This window comes from Polypterus senegalus, chromosome 8 (assembly GCF_016835505.1).
Source record: "Polypterus senegalus isolate Bchr_013 chromosome 8, ASM1683550v1, whole genome shotgun sequence".
NCBI lineage: Eukaryota > Metazoa > Chordata > Cladistia > Polypteriformes > Polypteridae > Polypterus > Polypterus senegalus.
The window spans coordinates 73,412,905-73,430,595 of record NC_053161.1 but is presented as its reverse complement, the minus strand read 5'-3'; the positions used below and the strand labels follow the sequence as shown (position 1 = coordinate 73,430,595).

Here is a 17,691-nt window from a genome sequence, read left to right as displayed (position 1 = left end):
GGTAACACTAAGATCTGCTACAGATATTTTACACCTTTTCCCCTTAAGCTCCTGTACTGTTCTCCCTCTCAGCTGCCTGCTGTTTGCCTTTCTATGAGGTTAACTTTACTTTTCTCTGTCTCTTCTAGCTTTGCGCTCTTCTTACTTATAAGCTCTTCACTCGCACTGTTTGTATTCCCCCGTATTAATGAACCAATACGCTGTCGCCCACTTAACTGTTCTGCCTCTGGACCGGCTAAGGACTGTTTAATCTAAAATAAACAAATAAATAAAACTTTACTACCTTATTTGCTCCTTGTGCCTGATCGGTGTCTTAACGCAGGCCGCTTACCTGCGCACTACTGAGTTTCCACCTTTTACTGCTTTGAAGTCAGCCGCGGCCTTTTTTTCTTTTCCTTTAAACTAAGGAATCGCTGTTACGACGACGCGGTTATTTATTTACAAATGCCGATATCAGTTACTGCTGCTTTCTACCCTGCCGCCTCGATGCTAATTCAAATACAGATAACAAGAAAAAGAACAAGTACAAATAACTTTTCCAAGCGCACTTCCAAACACCCAGCTACTTTTGCTCTTGTGCGGGCGAAAAAACCCTTCTAAAGGGAAAAAAGCTTTAAAAATTCCCACACGGTTCCTTAGAGGAAACCAAAACCCAAGTTTTTAAGAGCAAAATGTATTTTTTTAATGTAAATCTCACACCACAGAACAAACCAACACTCTCAACAGACTCTAGCGTTTGCAAAGCACACGTGACTCTCAGCTCTGAGCACCCTCCAGTAGGGTTTACAGATGTGAGTACATGAAACACAGAGTTTATTCTTGTATTATTATTTATTAATTAATGTATCATTAGTTGTATTATGTAATCTTATTTATCTTCTTGTTATTATTATTATGTATACTTACTTAGCAAGTAGACTACAACAATGTGTATATAACGGAGGCTGGCAATTTCAGAACTTAGGAGACTGTACCTAAGTGCACTCTGCCATTGTGACATTCTTTTAAGTTAATAAAGCTATTCATTTAATAAAGTTATTGTAATAATCATAACCTTTGTCTTTTTCCATACAAACAACTGCAAACTTACTTTTGCCCACTTTTCCCCACTTTTGCTGCTTTTGTATACATATATATATATTATGTAAACAATTTCCTATACAATACTCCTCTGTAAAACAAAGTTTTTTTAACCATTAATTGACGAAAAAGTGACAGTGGTGGGTCTGTTTGCTTTTGCCAGGGTGTCAGGAGGTGAGCTGTTTGATCGGATAGTAGAGAAGGGATTTTACACTGAGAAAGATGCCAGTACTCTGATACGACAAGTTCTGGATGCCGTCAATTATCTACACAAAATGGGAATAGTGCACAGAGATCTCAAGGTAATTTTTTTTTTTTTTTATAATTTTATACTCAGTATTTTGAATTCTTACTCTATAACCTAGGTAATCATCCTTGTGAAAGCCACATTGTTCTGTTGTAATATCTGTTAAGTATTCCTCATACCATAAATGTTAATTTTGTCATCCAAAAAAAATCATCTAATGTTTCTGCAGTTACCATGTAAATATGCAAAATGAGTCATGAAAGATAATCAAGGTGAAATGTAAAATTTCAGTAAACATTTAATCAGCCTTGAAGTGCCACTTTAAAATAAATATACAACAGAACTTTGCACTGAGACTACACATTCATAGAAGTGGAACCTGTAACTTTTCTGTCGTTACATTGGGGAAAAGACAGATTTCCTGGTATTGTGAATAGGACGGAAAGGTGTGGAAGGAGATGATCCGCTGTGGCGACCCCTAACGGAAGCAGCCAGAAGAAGAAGTGAATAGCTGTATTAAACCTGTTTTAACTTTCAATGAAAGTCAAGTGTGGTATCCGAATATTAGACTAATCTAATAGTCACAGAATTCATGTCATTGTCTCTAATTTTGAGAGTTCAGGGTGGCTAAGCTTGTTTATCAAACTTCAAATTAATCTTATTTAAAACACTCCTTAATGGGCTGGATCTCCTACTTTAACCAGTTAAAAATAGATTGTTGAACCACTAGTAAAATAATGTAAAATTCAGAGTCTGGAGTCCAATCTATTATATGGCACCGTTTCAATACAGGGCCTGCATATATGCCCACATTCATAAACCTCCAACTATGAATTCTTCTGAGGTGAGGAAGCATGTGGCAGTTTTTATATTTGTCCATCAATGACCTAGCATGACTTGTACATGGCCCTAACAAGGTAGACCTCAGATTACTGGACTCTCAGCTGAACTAAATTAATTTTCAAAAAAGAATTTTTGTTTTTTAATAGATGGTGTAATGAAAGCTGTAGCTTTTATTTACTGAAACCTTCTATCAGAGCTTCTCAAAGTCAGTCCTGGGAACCCACTGTGGCTGCAGGTTTTTGATCCAACCAGCTTCTGTTTTTAATCGGATTCCTGGGCTAATTAAGTGAACTGTTATTTCCCAGATTCTGTGTTTTGGTAAAAATATAGAAATTAGAAAACTAAGTTTGGTTTAAAAAAATTTATTAAAATGTACTAAGCCAGGGGTTCTGAAAGTCAGTCCTGGGAGCCCACTGTGGCTTTTTTTTAATCACTGACAACAACTGATAACACTGATCTCATTTAATTAGCTGGTATTTTTTCTCCTCTCTTATTCTACATTCAGAAAAGCACAGCAGCATGTTTTTACATTTATAAGACATTTAGAAATATTTCTGCTTTTTCTATAGATTTTAAATGCTTAACTCTCTTTTGTTAATATCATTATATTTTGCCCTTTCTCTGTGTAGTTTGCCCCCTTCATTGTATCTTAATAATGACAATTAAAAATGAGCAGAGCAGACACCCAGGCAAAAACTGAATTGTGAAAGGATGCAACTACTTTAGCATCAGACTCACTAATTAGTAAATAGTGGATTAATTAAACAATTAGAACACGTGGACAGGTAGAAAGAAAAACAAGATGAAGATATTGTTAAAAAGAAAAAAATACATTATTCCTATATAACTGCTTAGTACAATTTAATAAAAAAAAACAAAACTTTTTTACCAAACACTTAATTAGCCCAGGAGTCCAATTAAAAGCTGGTTGGAACAAAAACCTGCAGCCACATTGGGTCTCCAGGACCGAGTTTGAGAACCCCTGCCTTATATGGTTAAATATTGTTTATGGTGCAACATTAATTAATAATCTTTTCTTGATAATTTTCATTTAGCGGCTTGTTTACAGTTATTAGACCAGTTAGTAACCCATCTTATATTTTACTGTTTGCTCTCAGCCAGAAAATCTACTATACTTTAACCCTGATGATGAGTCTAAGATTATGATTAGCGACTTTGGGCTGTCCAAAATGGAGGGAACAGGAGACGTTATGTCAACAGCTTGTGGTACTCCTGGATATGTAGGTGAGTGATTGAGTTCTTTCAGTCTCTTGCTGGAGAAAGGAATGAATATTAATTGTTGCATTGGCGAGAGTAACTGTTGAAATCTTCAACCACAAACTAACAGCATGAAAAACTCTTTTACAGGATTATTTTCACAGCTTAGAAAATAATTGATAAAGTCACATATTTTTGAGCATATCTGACCACTGTACCTAACAATTAAAAATTAAACTTAATAGTCTGCTATTTAGAAAGCACAAATTGTTTACAAGGTGGAATAAATGTTTTTTGTATAATTTAGTAGTAAAATATCTGAAACAAGTTTAAGGATGAGTTTAGATTTTGCATTTTTTTCTTCCGTGGATTGTGAATAGAAAAAAATTGTACTTTTGTAATTTAAATTCTGGTACAACTTTCTTTAAGAATATCTATTAATAAATAAGCAAAATAACCTTGGTTGTATTATAACACAAATGTAATCTGTTTTAATAGTACTGTACGTCATTATACCTAGATACACACATAAAATGCACACAAAAGGAATAGTAGCTCACAACCACCACTCTGGTGGTTTAGTTGTTACGAGAATCACCCCTTTTATTTAGAGACCCTGAGGCGATTACTGTGAAAGTTCTGTTGTACATTGATTCTTCTGTAGGAGAATAACACTTTGGATAATTCATTCATGAATATCTTCTCACTGTTGCACTCTCACTGTTCTCACTCCTGATCAAGGTCTACAATGAAATTGTAGAATCTATTTGGGAAAATTAAATAAGGAAAGAGTCAAGACCTTGTATTTCATTGATTTCCCATTCTACGGTTGTCACCATCAAATGAGAGTTCCAGGGAGTTGTTTAAAGACACACAGTGCCTCTATTTGTTTCTCTGAGGATTTTTTTTTCTTCTTTAAATTATTTTACCTAAGTGACAGTTTAGATTTCCTATATAATTTTAGTGTGAGATCAACCTAAGAAACAATAAAGACATTTTACATAACCTTTTTCCTCATATTTACCAAGTGTGCCAATAATTCTGTAGAGTACTGTACTTAATCTGTACACTTAATCTAATTTAGGGGTCAAAAGAATTTGTGGAAACAGTAATTAATAGTTATTGCATATGCTTTCAAACCACATGGTCATATACTAATATTAAGAGAGGGAAATGCTGCAAGCACACAAACAAGTTTTTTTATACATAAAAGGGACAGTGGCAGCTTGCCTGTAGGGGGCACTAGGGAATATTGCTCCTTGTGTCAAAAATGAAAATAGCATAAAAAATTACACAGAACAAATTTACCACTACTTCTTTGGCAAATAAATTAATTTTGCTCCTTAGGTCTACAGTATGTTTCCCATTCATTAAGATTTGTGCATAAGCATAATGTTCAAATATACAATGAAACTTACAAGAAATTAACATTAAAATAAGCTCTAGGTTTAAGCAAAGATCTGTTTCCATGTTACCATGTCCTTTGGTATTTGCACCATTTGGGACATTAGAATTTTTACCCATAAAGAAGAGGATCAAGAGCTAAGTAGTTTATGAATTTCCAGAGCTGTGTTGATTGGCTATACAGTATTTGTGAAATGGAAGCACACTTCTGAATGGTAAGAGAGATGGGTGGAGGAGTCAAACTAAGTAAAATACAGCAGCTGAGAATGTAGATCTGAGGCAAACTCACAGATACATGTGAAAGCTTGAACCTTCAGTTTCGCTTGTTATGAGCAAAACAGCTTGATTCTTTTTTAAGGCATATTTGAATTAGTAGAAGTGCAGTGATTGCACACAGGTGGGCTGTATTTAACTAATTAGGTGCCTTGTTAAGACAACTTGTGGCACCTGTGCTAATTTGAATTTGCTTCGACAAAAGATGAGAACGTTTATGCAATCAAGGCCCTTTTCTTCCTCATTATCTGAAATGCTATTTAATTGTTCTTTGCGTTTCAAAGTGCAGATCATGCTGTGTAAATTGGTGGAATAAATTCCTGCTTCACTGCATTGTGATTCACATTTTTAGGCAGAAAAACATTCAAGAGAATATAGACTATTACAAGGTGAAGTTGGTGTGTACATGTATTTATCTTTCTCCTATTGTTAATAACTCAGATAACAAATTAGGTGCAGAGTAAACAAAGTATGAGATAAAAGCCGTGATCCAGCCCTCATCTTATCATTCATCTTTAATTCATGATTCATTATAAAATATTAAGTGATTCATCATTAGACTGCTTTGTCTGAAAGTGAGCTGAGAATTAAGCGTCTTGCTTGAGTGGTAACTGATGGAAATTCAACTTCTACTCTTGGTATTTGTAACAGAATTGAAACTGTGGCCTTAGTATATAGTGTAGGGCCAAAAGGAGAATTCCATGTTGAATTATAAAAAATAGCTTGTTATAGTAAGTGCACACAAATTGTATTATTATGTGTTAATTGAACAAAAGGTTAAACATTAAAAAGTCTTTTGATTATGGCAGATCACCCAGCATAGCTTATCAAAAGCTTACCGTCCAACATATTCATAAAGCAGTGAAGTATTGGTGCAGCACAGAAGAGGAAACTTGCTGCTGCATAAGTTTTTGGATATGCAATAGATCCTAATAATTGTAGCTGATGGTCATTTTTTGTTGAATGTGTCTTTGTAGTTCAAGAACAAATGTACAAAATGACTGAAAGGGTGATTTGAACATAAAATACTCATTTTCAGACATAAAAAAAATTGTTGTATTAAAACTTTTTCAGTTTTCAGGACTCCCATCCACTTGCCTACTAACCCAATTAATCACCAGGGGCTAATGTATAAACGGTGCATATGCACAAAAATGTTGCATACTTCCGTTTCCACACTGAAATCGCGATGTATAAAACCTAAATTGATGTAAAGCCATGCACATTTTCACGCCAGCTAAATGCTTGGCATACGCAAGTTCTCCGCTCGGTTTTGCAAACTGGTGGCACCCAGCATCAAAGCAGTGCTTTTGATCCAGTGTGGTTTCCCTTTCATTTTAGATCTACATCCCTGGCATGGCTTTATCATATACTGTACACTGAAATTAACTGCATATTTATTAGTTTAAGGCATCTGATTATAATTAACCTGTAACAATATAATGGTCCACGGAATGGCTAAACTATTCCAAATATCATAGCTGCTTTAGTGTTGTTATTCTTACTGCACCACTCAGAGTATTTATTCCACCGTATCTGAGTGTAGAATCACAGCCCTACAGCAGCTGATCGGAAAGAGAATTATCGGTATACAGCATCAAGCAGATGCTGCCTCAGCCATGCTGTCTATTTGAACTGCTCCTGTACGGCAAACGCTTCAGAGCCTTTCCTGTAGGAAAATCGCTGTTCAGAAGCAGTTTCATCCCAAGAACTATAAACACACTCGATCAGTCCATCAAGTGCTCCTTGTAGAACTTTGTACTTATTAATACAATTACCTCACTGTAAACTTGCGATAGTTATATTGCACAACCTGAGCCACTTTATAAAGCGCGTATTTACATATGATGGCAATATCATTTTTAAGTTGAAATGCAGCAAAATATGTTTATTTCATTATACAGCTAAAATGTTAATATCATTTAAATAATCTGTATTGTTAATAGTTAAACATGTGAGGTCACGGTGGTGCAGCGCTAGCAAGGAGCTGACGCCTTGTTCACGGATTGTTCCTGCCTCGCTCTGTATTCTTTATGGGGTTGGCGTGACACTGAGAGGATAAATGGATAGAATAATTAAGCATGTACTGCGAAGATATTTCAATGTTCCTTAAATGTGTAGAAGAATCTGCATTCTAAACTTAAAGATGGCTTAACATCTATTACAGAGCTGATTGTGTGGCAATTGGAGAAAGAAAAGGAAGGGCAGGAATTTGAGGTTAGTACATTTGAAAGAGACAGTACTGCTGCAATAAATTATTTCATTGAAGGTCATGCACAGCACAGCAAGCATCTTGCAGAATGCAGGACCAATCCCTGGACAGGGCACCAGCTTGTAACTATCACTGCGCCACAGTGTTCCCATGCTTTAACTCCTATCATCTCTGGTAATGTGCATTACTGGCATTACCAGTAATTAAATAAAATTAGTTAAGTGTCCTCTGCATGGTGTTGAGAGAGGCATTTGTTTAAGAAAAAAAGGTTAAAAAAGTATAAAGAAAGGAAACTTGCCTTTTTTCTTTTTATACTGTATAATGCAGACAGATGTCTTCACTGACCATATTAGCGCCTTTTGGGGAGTGTCGCGGTAGGTCTCGTGTAGACTGGAGAGACAGCCTTGCCATTGACCGGCCGGGGTGGCATTGTCCGTCCTCCACTTCTGCGTTTGCCTCCCGCGACCTCGTAACACTTAAGGAGTAAAAGAAAGTGAGAAGCATCGTAGTATTTGTTTACCGTGGTTTAGAAACCTGTGTTTGTAGTTGTCTGGGCAGTAGCTCAGGGAAGGAGGAAAAAAAAATAAAAATGCTTACTTTCACTTTTGGCAGAAGCGCAGTTCGCGTCTCAAAAGCTGGCACAACTATGCACGTGCGTGCGTGCCGACTGCTCGAATGTTTATAGTAATTGTGTGGGACAGAAGACGCCTCCTTTCACAGACGTGTTCACGTCATCGCGTGCCCACGGAGGGATGACGTACAGCAGTTTAATTGGTCAGCGCAGGGGCACCAATACAAAAGGGAATCATGGCCTCTAGAGGGGGTGGTTCTGACTAGATCTTGCTAGAGAAAGGTACTTGGTAGAACTCCGTTTTGAATTACCAAGCATTACGGCTTGTGCCTTGCTTATTGTACATTTTTTTTTCTTATATATATATATTGTGTGCATATATATATATATATATATATAAGACAAAGTTGTGGATCAAGTTACTGGTAAAAACCCAAGGTGTTTGTTATGCCGTACTTGTTTTACACAAAGTGGCAGAACCAAAGCTCTGAAGAGACACTGCGCTGAAGAAGTCCAGTCTTTGTCTCAGGTCACTGGATAGTGTCCATGTCTCGCAACCATATAGCAATACAGGAAGCACCAGGACTCTAAAGACTTGGATCTTTGTCCTTTTGCATAGATATTGGGAGAACCACACACCCCTTTCCAGCAACCTCATGACCCCCCCCATCCTCCTCCAATCTATCTACTGACTTCATAGGAAAGGTCACCAGAGACATGAATGTCACTACAGAGGTAAGTAAACCTCTCAAAAGTCAACACTCTCTCCGCAGACAGACACACTGCTGATGGCTATGCCTAAGAGTTCATTAAAGGCCTGGGTCTTGGTTTTTATCTGGGACACTCGCAAACCTAGACACTCAGACTCCTCGCTATTTCTCTTGAGAGCCTTGATCAGAGCCTCTATTGACTCTGCGAAGATTACAGCATCATCAGCAAAGTCAAGATCAGTGAATCTTTCTTTACAAACAGATGCCTCACTGCTGCTGAACCCCACAACCTTGCCCAACACCCAGTCCATGCAAGCATTGAACAGAGTAGGAGCAAGAACCCACCCCTGACAAACCCCAGAATCAACTGAGAAAAACACAGAGGTTATGTCTCCATTTTGCACAGAACTCGCAGTACCAGTGTACAGGCTGGCCGTAATATCTAGCCACCTTGTGGAGATCCTGCAAAGTCTCAGGATGTCCTGCAGGGAAGCTCAATCAACTGAATTGAGCACTTACCAAAAATAAAAAAGGCTGCAAAGAAACTCGATTATTTGCGTTTGTGCTCCATAAGAACTCTCAGTGCCAGGATGCGGTCAATGGTAGACTTTTTAGGTATAAAACCAGACTGTTCTGGCCACTGGTAGGTGAGCAAGTAATCACGGATCCTATTGAGGATGACCCTAACAAAGACCTTACCTGGCACCTAGAGCAGTGTTATCCCCCTGTGGCTGTATGCCTGTGTAGGAAGAAAAGAAATGCTCTGTCATCCAAGATGTTAGCATAGCTAGGTCTCATTCTAGTACCCATTGTAACTCCACTGACCTGGTGAAAAAAGTTGTTATCAAACAAAAATGCATTGAGCATAAGAACTAGTTCTGCCAGTCTGATGAGTGTGTTTGAGGGGAGGATCCTGAACTGGACATCTGTTAAGTGGCTTTCTGAGGGGCAGTAAGACCTTCATGGTGAGCAATGACTTTGGAGAGAAATGTAATGTCCATGTCTAAAAATAAACCAGTCAGAACCTTCTATTCTAAAGCTCTCAAAATAACTAGGGAGCATGATTAGTAAAGTATGACAGGAAATCAGCAATCATTGACCTCAGAAGACTGTAGAGAAAAGCAGTAATATGGGTAGTGGGACAGTTGCATGCAGAAATAATAGGGCATTCAGGATTTTCAAGTTTGTGGATTTTGTGGAGAAGTTACATAGATAGGAACCATGTATGTACTTTCCATAGTAAAATACAAGTATCTGTGAGCAAAATGGGTATCTTGAGTAAAAGTGTTAATCAGTAGTTTACTCTGTGGAAGTGAGACTGATAAAAGAAAAAAAACTGTATAAGAAGCATATTCATGGACTGAACAAAAAGGCTATATGAAATCTTAATGTAGGTAATTATATCTAAATATTTCATGGAAGCATTATGAATGCATTATGCATTTATGCAATGTGCGGACAACAATACAAATTACCATACCGGATCGGTCGAGCCCCAGGTTAACAACAACCGCCACCAGTACTGTTAGCCAACAGGGTGCTGGTGGAAATTGGGCTACTGTTGGCCGAAGGAGAAGAAGAGGGGGGAGACATGTCCGGAGGCAGGAGGAGAGGAGGTGCGTGCGTGCTAGAGACTAAATGGAAGTGGAGTAAGGCCAGGTGGATTGGAGGTGGATTAAAATTTTTCTATCATGGTGTGGATGGGAGGAGAAATGGGGTAGGAGTTATTCTGAAGGAACAGTATGTCAAGACTGTTTTGGAGGTGAAAAGAGTGTCAGGCAGAGTAATCATTATGAAGCTGGAAATTGGAAGTGTGATGATGAATGTTGTTAGTGCATATGCACCGCAAGTTGGGTGTGCAATGGGTAAGAAAGAAGATTTTTGGAGTGAGTTGGATGAAGTGATGAACAGTGTACCCAAGGGACAGAAAGTGGTGATTGGAGCAGATTTCAATGGGCATGTTGGCAAAGGGAACAGTGGAGACAAGGAGGTGATGGGTAGGTATAATGTCAAGGAGAGGAATGAAGAAGGTCAGAGGATAGTGGATTTTGACAAAAAGATGGACATGGCTGTGGTACGTATTTTAAGAAGAGGGAGGAACATAGGGTTACATACAAGAGTGGAGAAATATGCACACAGGTAGATTACATCCTATGTAGAACAGTTGATCTGAAGGATATTGAAGACTGCAAAGTGGTGGCAGGGGAAAGTGTAGTTAAGCAACATTGGATGGTGGTCTGTAGGATGACGTTGGAGATCAAGAAGAGGAACAGAGTGAGGGCAGAGCCAAGGATAAAATGGTGGAAGTTGAAAAGGAAGACTGGGTGGCAATGAAGAGTTACCAGACAGCTGGGAAACTACAGCAGATGTAGCAAGAGTGACAGCAAGAAGGGTGCTTGGCGTGACATCTGGAAAGAGGAAGGAGGAAAAGGAAACCTGGTGGTGGAATGAGGAAACACAGGAGAGTATACAGAGGAACAGGATGGCAAAGAAAAAGTGGGATAGTCGGAAAGATGCAGAAAGTAGACAAAAGTACAAGGAGTTAAGGTGCAAGGTGAAGAGCGTGGTGGCGAAGGCTAAAGAAAAGGCGTTTGATGAGTTGTATGAGAGGTTGGACACTAAGGAGGGAGAAAAGGACCTGTACTGATTGGCTAGACAGAGGGACTGAGCTGGGAAAGATGTGCAGCAGGTTAGGGTGATAAAGGATAAAGATGGAAACGTACTCACAAACGAGGAGAGTGTGTTGAGCAGATGGAAAGAGTACTTTGAGAGGCTGATTAATGAAGAGAACGAGAGAGAAGAGGTTGGATGATGTGGAGATAGTGAATCAGGAAGTGCAATGGATTAGCAAGGAGGAAGTAAGGACAGCTTTGAAGAGGATGAAAAATGGAAAGGCTGTTGGTCCAGATGACATACCTATGGAAGCATGGAGGTGTTTAGGAGAGATGGCAGTGGAGTTTTTGACCAGATTGTTTAATGGAATCTTGGAAAGTGAGAGGATGCCTGAGGAGTGGAGAAGAAGTGTACTGGTGCCGATATTTAAGAATAAGGGGGATGTGCAGGACTGCAGTAACTATAGGGGAATAAAATTGATGAGTCACAGCATGAAGTTATGGGAAAGAGTAGTGGAAGCTAGGTTAAGAAGTGAGGTGATAATTAGTGAGCAGCAGTATGGTTTCATGCCAAGAAAGAGCACCACAAATGCAATGTTTGCTCTGAGGATGTTGATGGAGAAGTTTAGAGAAGGCCAGAAGGAGTTGCATTGCATCTTAGTGGACCTGGAGAAAGCATATAACAGGGTGCTTCAAGAGGAGCTGTGGTATTGTATGAGGAAGTCGGGAGTGGCAGAGATGTACGTAAGAATTGTACAGGATATGTACGAAAGACATTGTGATCTGTAGTGATAGTAGGGAGCAGGTTGAGGAGACCCTGGATAGGTGGACATATACTCTAGAGAGGAGAGCAATGAAGGTCAGTAGGAACAAGACAGAATACATGTGTGTAAATGAAAGGGAGGTCAGTGGAATGGTGAGGATGCATGGAATAGAGTTGGCGAAGGTGAAAGAGTTTAAATACTTGGGATCAACAGTATAGAGTAATGGGGATTGTGGAAGAGAGGTGAAAAACGTGTATAGCAAGCCTCTAATTTAGACCATTGAGTTTCACTCTATATAAAAAATAAAATGTAATCGGCAAAGTTTATTTATGTGCTGAAAAAATAAAATTAAGGTTGGAATATAGGTAAAACCATATTTCTTCTGTTGATTCAATGTCAATTGCAAATGCAGCAGATTATTTTAAAACTGAATTAGAATTCATTTATTAATAAGCATCAAGGCAAAAAGTACATTTGAACACAGGCTTCTCATCGTATTTGGTGTCACACAAGCATAACTCAGTCTTTCAAATATATCGAAAATTTGAAGCTTGATTTTTAAGAAGAAGCTGAATTTTTAAAAGTCTAAAGTTTGATACTACTGTTATAAAACTGTACAGTATTCTGAAAGATATTTTGGTTCTTGTCTTTTGTTTTCCCAGTCACAACCCTCACTATCTTTTAGATTTCAAGTTAATCTCCCGGTCCATTCTTGTGCTGCTCCTTAGCCTACCTTCTCTTAAGACAGAACATCCATAACCATATTTCAGATTTTGCTTCCTTTTTCAGGGGCAAATGCATATTGAAACATCCTTTAAACTAAATTAACTTCACCAATGTGTTGTTCATTAAACTTTCAAATCAGCTGATCACATTAAATCAGTGAAGTACCTTAAAGCATTTCAGGTCTTTTTTAAATATGTATGAATTATGACATTCATTTGTATAAACACTGTAACTACTCTGTATGATCATCTCATATCCAGATACCAATACCAGAATGGTATTGGTATCAAATGAAACCAAACTCTTTTAATGTAGAATAATAGCAATGTATTCTCTATTGTCACCTTCCATTTAACCGAATCACTCATGTTTTTGCCTTTTCTCGGTACAGTAGGCTAATGTAAAATAATAGGGTTTACAATGAATAGATATACAGTATTCAAAACTGAAATGGCTGCTAATGATTAAAAGAGTGAACTGCTTTTTTAAGTTACCTATAACAATGTTTGACACTTGTAAATGCCAAATGGGCTAGTTGGGCATCCCAGCCAGAACAACAAACAAAAAAAGAGAAAAATTAAACATTACACTCAGCGGCACTGCCTGATGTGAACTGCACATGCTGATACACAACTGGACAGTATTTTCATTCCAATAACACATTAGTTGACCATAATAAGAATATTATTAAAATATTCATTATTCAGCAGCGATTCATCATACATTCTGTATTCAGGGCTGGATTATGCATGTTATATTCCTTGCTATAAACATTAATTTTAACTTCATTTTAAATTACCAAAGTAGATGTATGCAAGTGTCTGTCTGTGTATATGCATATGTGTGTGTGTGTGTGTGTGTGTATATATATATTGTGGCAGATGGCCAGGGCCCATGCCTGGCCGGGACACCCCATCACCACATGCCAGGTTGACAAGGGTAGGAAGCCCAGTATCTCCCCATGGACGCTAGATGGCAGTATCCCTGGGTTGCACTGGTGCCTCGGATTCCCCCAGGGTTTCATGGGGGTTGGAGCTCTGTGCAGCTCTGTGGGATTCCGCAGGTGCCGCCAGGGGGTGTTGCAATAGGAGCGGCTGGCCCCTTTTTGGCACTGGTTTCGCCCTACCCGGAAGTGCAGCCAGATGACAGCAATCAACCACCTGGAGCACTTCCGGGTGCATGATAAAAGGGAGCCAGCAACCACCACTCAGCAGCCAGAGTCGGGAGGAGGAGGACAAAGCTTGCTGAGGAGGAGGAGTGGTGGTGGAAGAGATAGAGGATAGTGCTTGGGTGTTTATTAGTGCTTGGGACTGTGTTGTGGCTGGAGGGATTATGGGGAAGATGTGCCCTCCAGCTGAAGAAAAATAAAAGAGTGTTTGTTTTACACGTGCCTCCCGTGTCCAATCTGTGTCGGGTCAGGCACAACTGCTGACCACCTTGCAAAGCATTTGTTTGACAGTCTAATTGTATCTTTCAATTAGACCGGTAGTTTGAAATGATACACGCGGCCTTTAAGTGCTTTATTTTAAGTAACTTGGCCGTCTCCTTGAACTTCTCTAATGTAAAAGGCGTCCCTTGATCCATAAGGACCTCCTTAGGAATGCTGACTCACGCAAAGACCCTTATAAGTTCCCGTGCGATCGCCTTAGATGTGGCTGAGTGTAAAGGACCAGCCTCTGGATATCAGGTTGCGTAATCCACAAGAACTAATATATATTTATGTCCTCGGGTTAAGGGTTCTAGGGGTCCAACTATATAGATGCCAATCCTTTCAAAGGGGACATAAATCCAGTGGAAAAGGGAATGAGAGGAGCTTGTTCCCTCCTAGGAATTTGCCGCAATTGACACTATACACAAGAGATACAAAAACGGCGAACCTCCTCATTAATTGAAGCTTAATACACTCTAATGTTTTTTCAGTGCCCAAATGACCACCTAAGAGGTGGGTGTGCGCCAATTCACAGACCTACCACCAGTAGGTTCGTGAGATTAACAGCACCTCCCCCTCATGCTCCGCTACCCGATGCAATAGATCATTTTCCATCACAAAGTGAGGACCATGTGGCATGGGCTTATGAGTGCGTTGGCCATTGACTAGTACAACTGCATTTTTAGCAATCCATTGCTCCCTTTTTAAAGAAGCTGTTGTTTCTTTAAATTGAAAGTGAATCTCAGAGAAAGGGTCTGGTTGGTCCTCAAGAGGCAGGGTTTCCTCCCAGCTTGTCAAGGCACTGGTAGAAGACGTTTTTGCCTGTGACAGTCCAGGTATCTTCCTGCCCGCTTCTTGGTATTCCGTTTCTTTCTCCGCCGGCTGATTACACAGCATGGTGACAGCTTGAGATGTGTCATTCCCGTCTTTAACCAGGTCTAAACTATGTTTGGGAGCAGTCACTACTATACTACATTTATTGTTAGACCAGTCTAACCCCAGAATCACAGGAAAAGGTGGATTTGGGGGAACCGCTACAGGAAATTTTTTTTAGTGATCCTCCTTGGCAGATGAAACATAGGCTGGTTTTATACTGTCAAATTTCTCCATGTATACAAGTTATACTGGTCTTTACTTTCACCCATTGTCGCGGTAGTACATATCGGCCATCAACAATGGAAATGTTGCTGCCGCAATCAAAGAAGGCTTCGGCTTTAAATCCGTTAACAATCACTACTCCCGTATACAAAATTGTCAGGGGGTTTGTAAGTACACACAACCCTCCCTTCTCTCTCCACCTGCATTCATCCTCATTCCCGAGTAAGTTGAGCACCCACGGGCCTGGGGACTTCGGAACAGGCTCCGGCTTATGAGGAAGAGGCAGACCGTTTTGCACTCTCAGATTGTGAGGCTGTCCTAGATGTTTCTGTGAGTTCAATGAGCTCATCCATGTTGTGAAATTCTCCCCAGACCAGCTGGGTGAAATGCTCTGGAAGGATTTTGAGCAACAAAAAACAGGCTGCCTGCTGAACTATCTGGATGGTGGAACACTCAAAGGTCCTTAGCCATTGTGCCACCTTTTTCCAGAGAGCAAATGCTTACTCCTGGTTTGGCCGCTCTGAGTCAAATGTTGAGTTTTTTATTTTTCTCACTTGTTGGTCTGGGGATGCCCCATGTTTATGTAGGGTCTTAACCCTAGTGTGGGGGACAGCTCTCTCCTCCAAGACAACATAATAAGCCCCCCTTCGCTTCCCCAATAGGGACCAGCCCACTCCTGTGTGTCTCTCCCATATTCTCCATTTGTTTCTTAGATAGCCCGGTTACATATAATGAGAGTGGTGCCTGTACTAGGTATTTCCAGACCATGGGACGAACCCCCTGCTCGGAAACTTGGCCCCGGTACTCTTCCACCTAGTCAATTTTCAGGTTCTGTCCCTGTTTCTTGTGGGCTTCTTGCACCCTGCTGACTACGCCACTGTCTCAAAGATAGCCAAGAGACATCTAAGGTTTGAGGCAGCCACCCGTATAACATGCCCTGGCTGCAAATGGGTATTATATTTTAGTTGTGTTTAGGTTGAAGTCCAAAATAGAACTGGCTTGAGTGGGAAAATATGGCAGGTGTAGAGGCCGTGACAGGAAGTGATGTCAACAGTTGCGCCGGTACCAGAAGTGTCATCATCAGTGCACCGAAACCAGAAGTGCCGTCTTCGGGGACTGGAAGTGACATCATCAATGGTGCTGGGACCTAGTGGTATTTTCCATGGATGGTCTGCAGAGGATTGAGAGAGAAAGTTAGTGCAGCTCGCCACCCTGGTGCTACTATTATTCAGGCCCACTTGCTGCCTCCCAGTCGCACATGTGTGACAATATACTGTATGTCGTAGATATTTATATATATATATATATATATATATATATATACATTATATTTTCAAAAGTATTGGGAGACCCCTCCAAATCATTGAGTTCGGGTGTTCTAATCACTTCCATGGCCACAGGTGTATATAATCAATTACCTAGGCATTCAGACTAGTTCTACAAACATTTGTTAAAGAATGGGTCACTCTCAGGAGCTCAGTGAATTCAAGTGTGAAATTTCCTCACTACTAAATATTCCACGGTCAACTGATAGTGGTATTATAACAAAGTGGAAGCAATTGGGAATAACAGCAACTCAGCCACAAAGTGGTAGGCCATGTAAAAATCATAGAGTGGGAACAGCGCATACTGCGGCACACAGTGTGCAGAAGTCGCCAACTTTCTGCAGAGTCAGTAGCTACAGACCTTCAAAAGCTCAAGAACAGTTCGTAGAGAGGTAAACGGAATGGGTTTCCATGGCCAAGGAGCTGCATCCAAGCCTTACATCACCAAGTGCAATGCAATGCTTTGGATACACTCGTGTAAAGCTCACCGCCACTGGTCTCTAGAGCAGCGGAGACATGTCCTCAGGAGTGACGAATTACACTTTTCTGTCTGGCAATCTGATGAATGAGTCTGGGTTTGGCAGTTGCCAGGAGAAACGTTACTTGCCTGACTGCGTTGTGCCAATTGTAAAGTTTGGTGGAGGGGGGATTATGATGTTGAGTTGTTTTTTAGGGGTTGGGCTTGGCCCCTTAGTTCCAGTGAAAGGAACTCTTAATGCTTCAGTAGGCCCTTTCCTGTTCCAACATGACTGCGCAACAGTGCACAAAGCAAGGTCTATAAAGAAATGGATGAGTGAGTTTGGTGTGGAGGAACTTGACTGTCCTGCAGGTGGCACTGGCCTCAAACCCAATAGAACACCTTTGGGATGAACTAGAGCAGAGACTGCAAGCTAGGCCTTCTCGTCCAACATCAGTGCCTGACCTCACAAATGCTCTCCTAGGAAGGTGGGTCAGAAGTTCCCATAAACACACTCCTAAACCTTGTGGAAAGCCTTCCTAGAAGAGTTGAAGCTGTTATAGCTGCAAATGATGGGCGAACTCCATATTAAACCCTATGTATTAAGAATGGATTGTCATTAAAGTTCACTTGTGTGTAAAGGCAGGCATCTCAATACTTTTGGCAATTATATATTTTTTCAAGTCCCACAAGATGAGACTTTGGCCATGAGATTTTTTCAA

The 17,691-nt window shown here is 40.0% G+C and overlaps 1 protein-coding gene across 1 annotated transcript in view; it reads left to right on the top strand.

Annotated features, from left to right (window-relative positions):
- The window catches only part of camk1da (calcium/calmodulin-dependent protein kinase 1Da), a 414,300-nt gene that overhangs the window by 293,115 nt on the left and 103,494 nt on the right, over window positions 1-17,691 (top strand). The window contains exons 4-5 of the mRNA XM_039761286.1: window positions 1,244-1,382; window positions 3,289-3,415. Of these exons, the coding sequence (XP_039617220.1) occupies window positions 1,244-1,382; window positions 3,289-3,415 (266 nt within the window). The remainder of the gene's footprint in view (window positions 1-1,243; window positions 1,383-3,288; window positions 3,416-17,691) is intronic.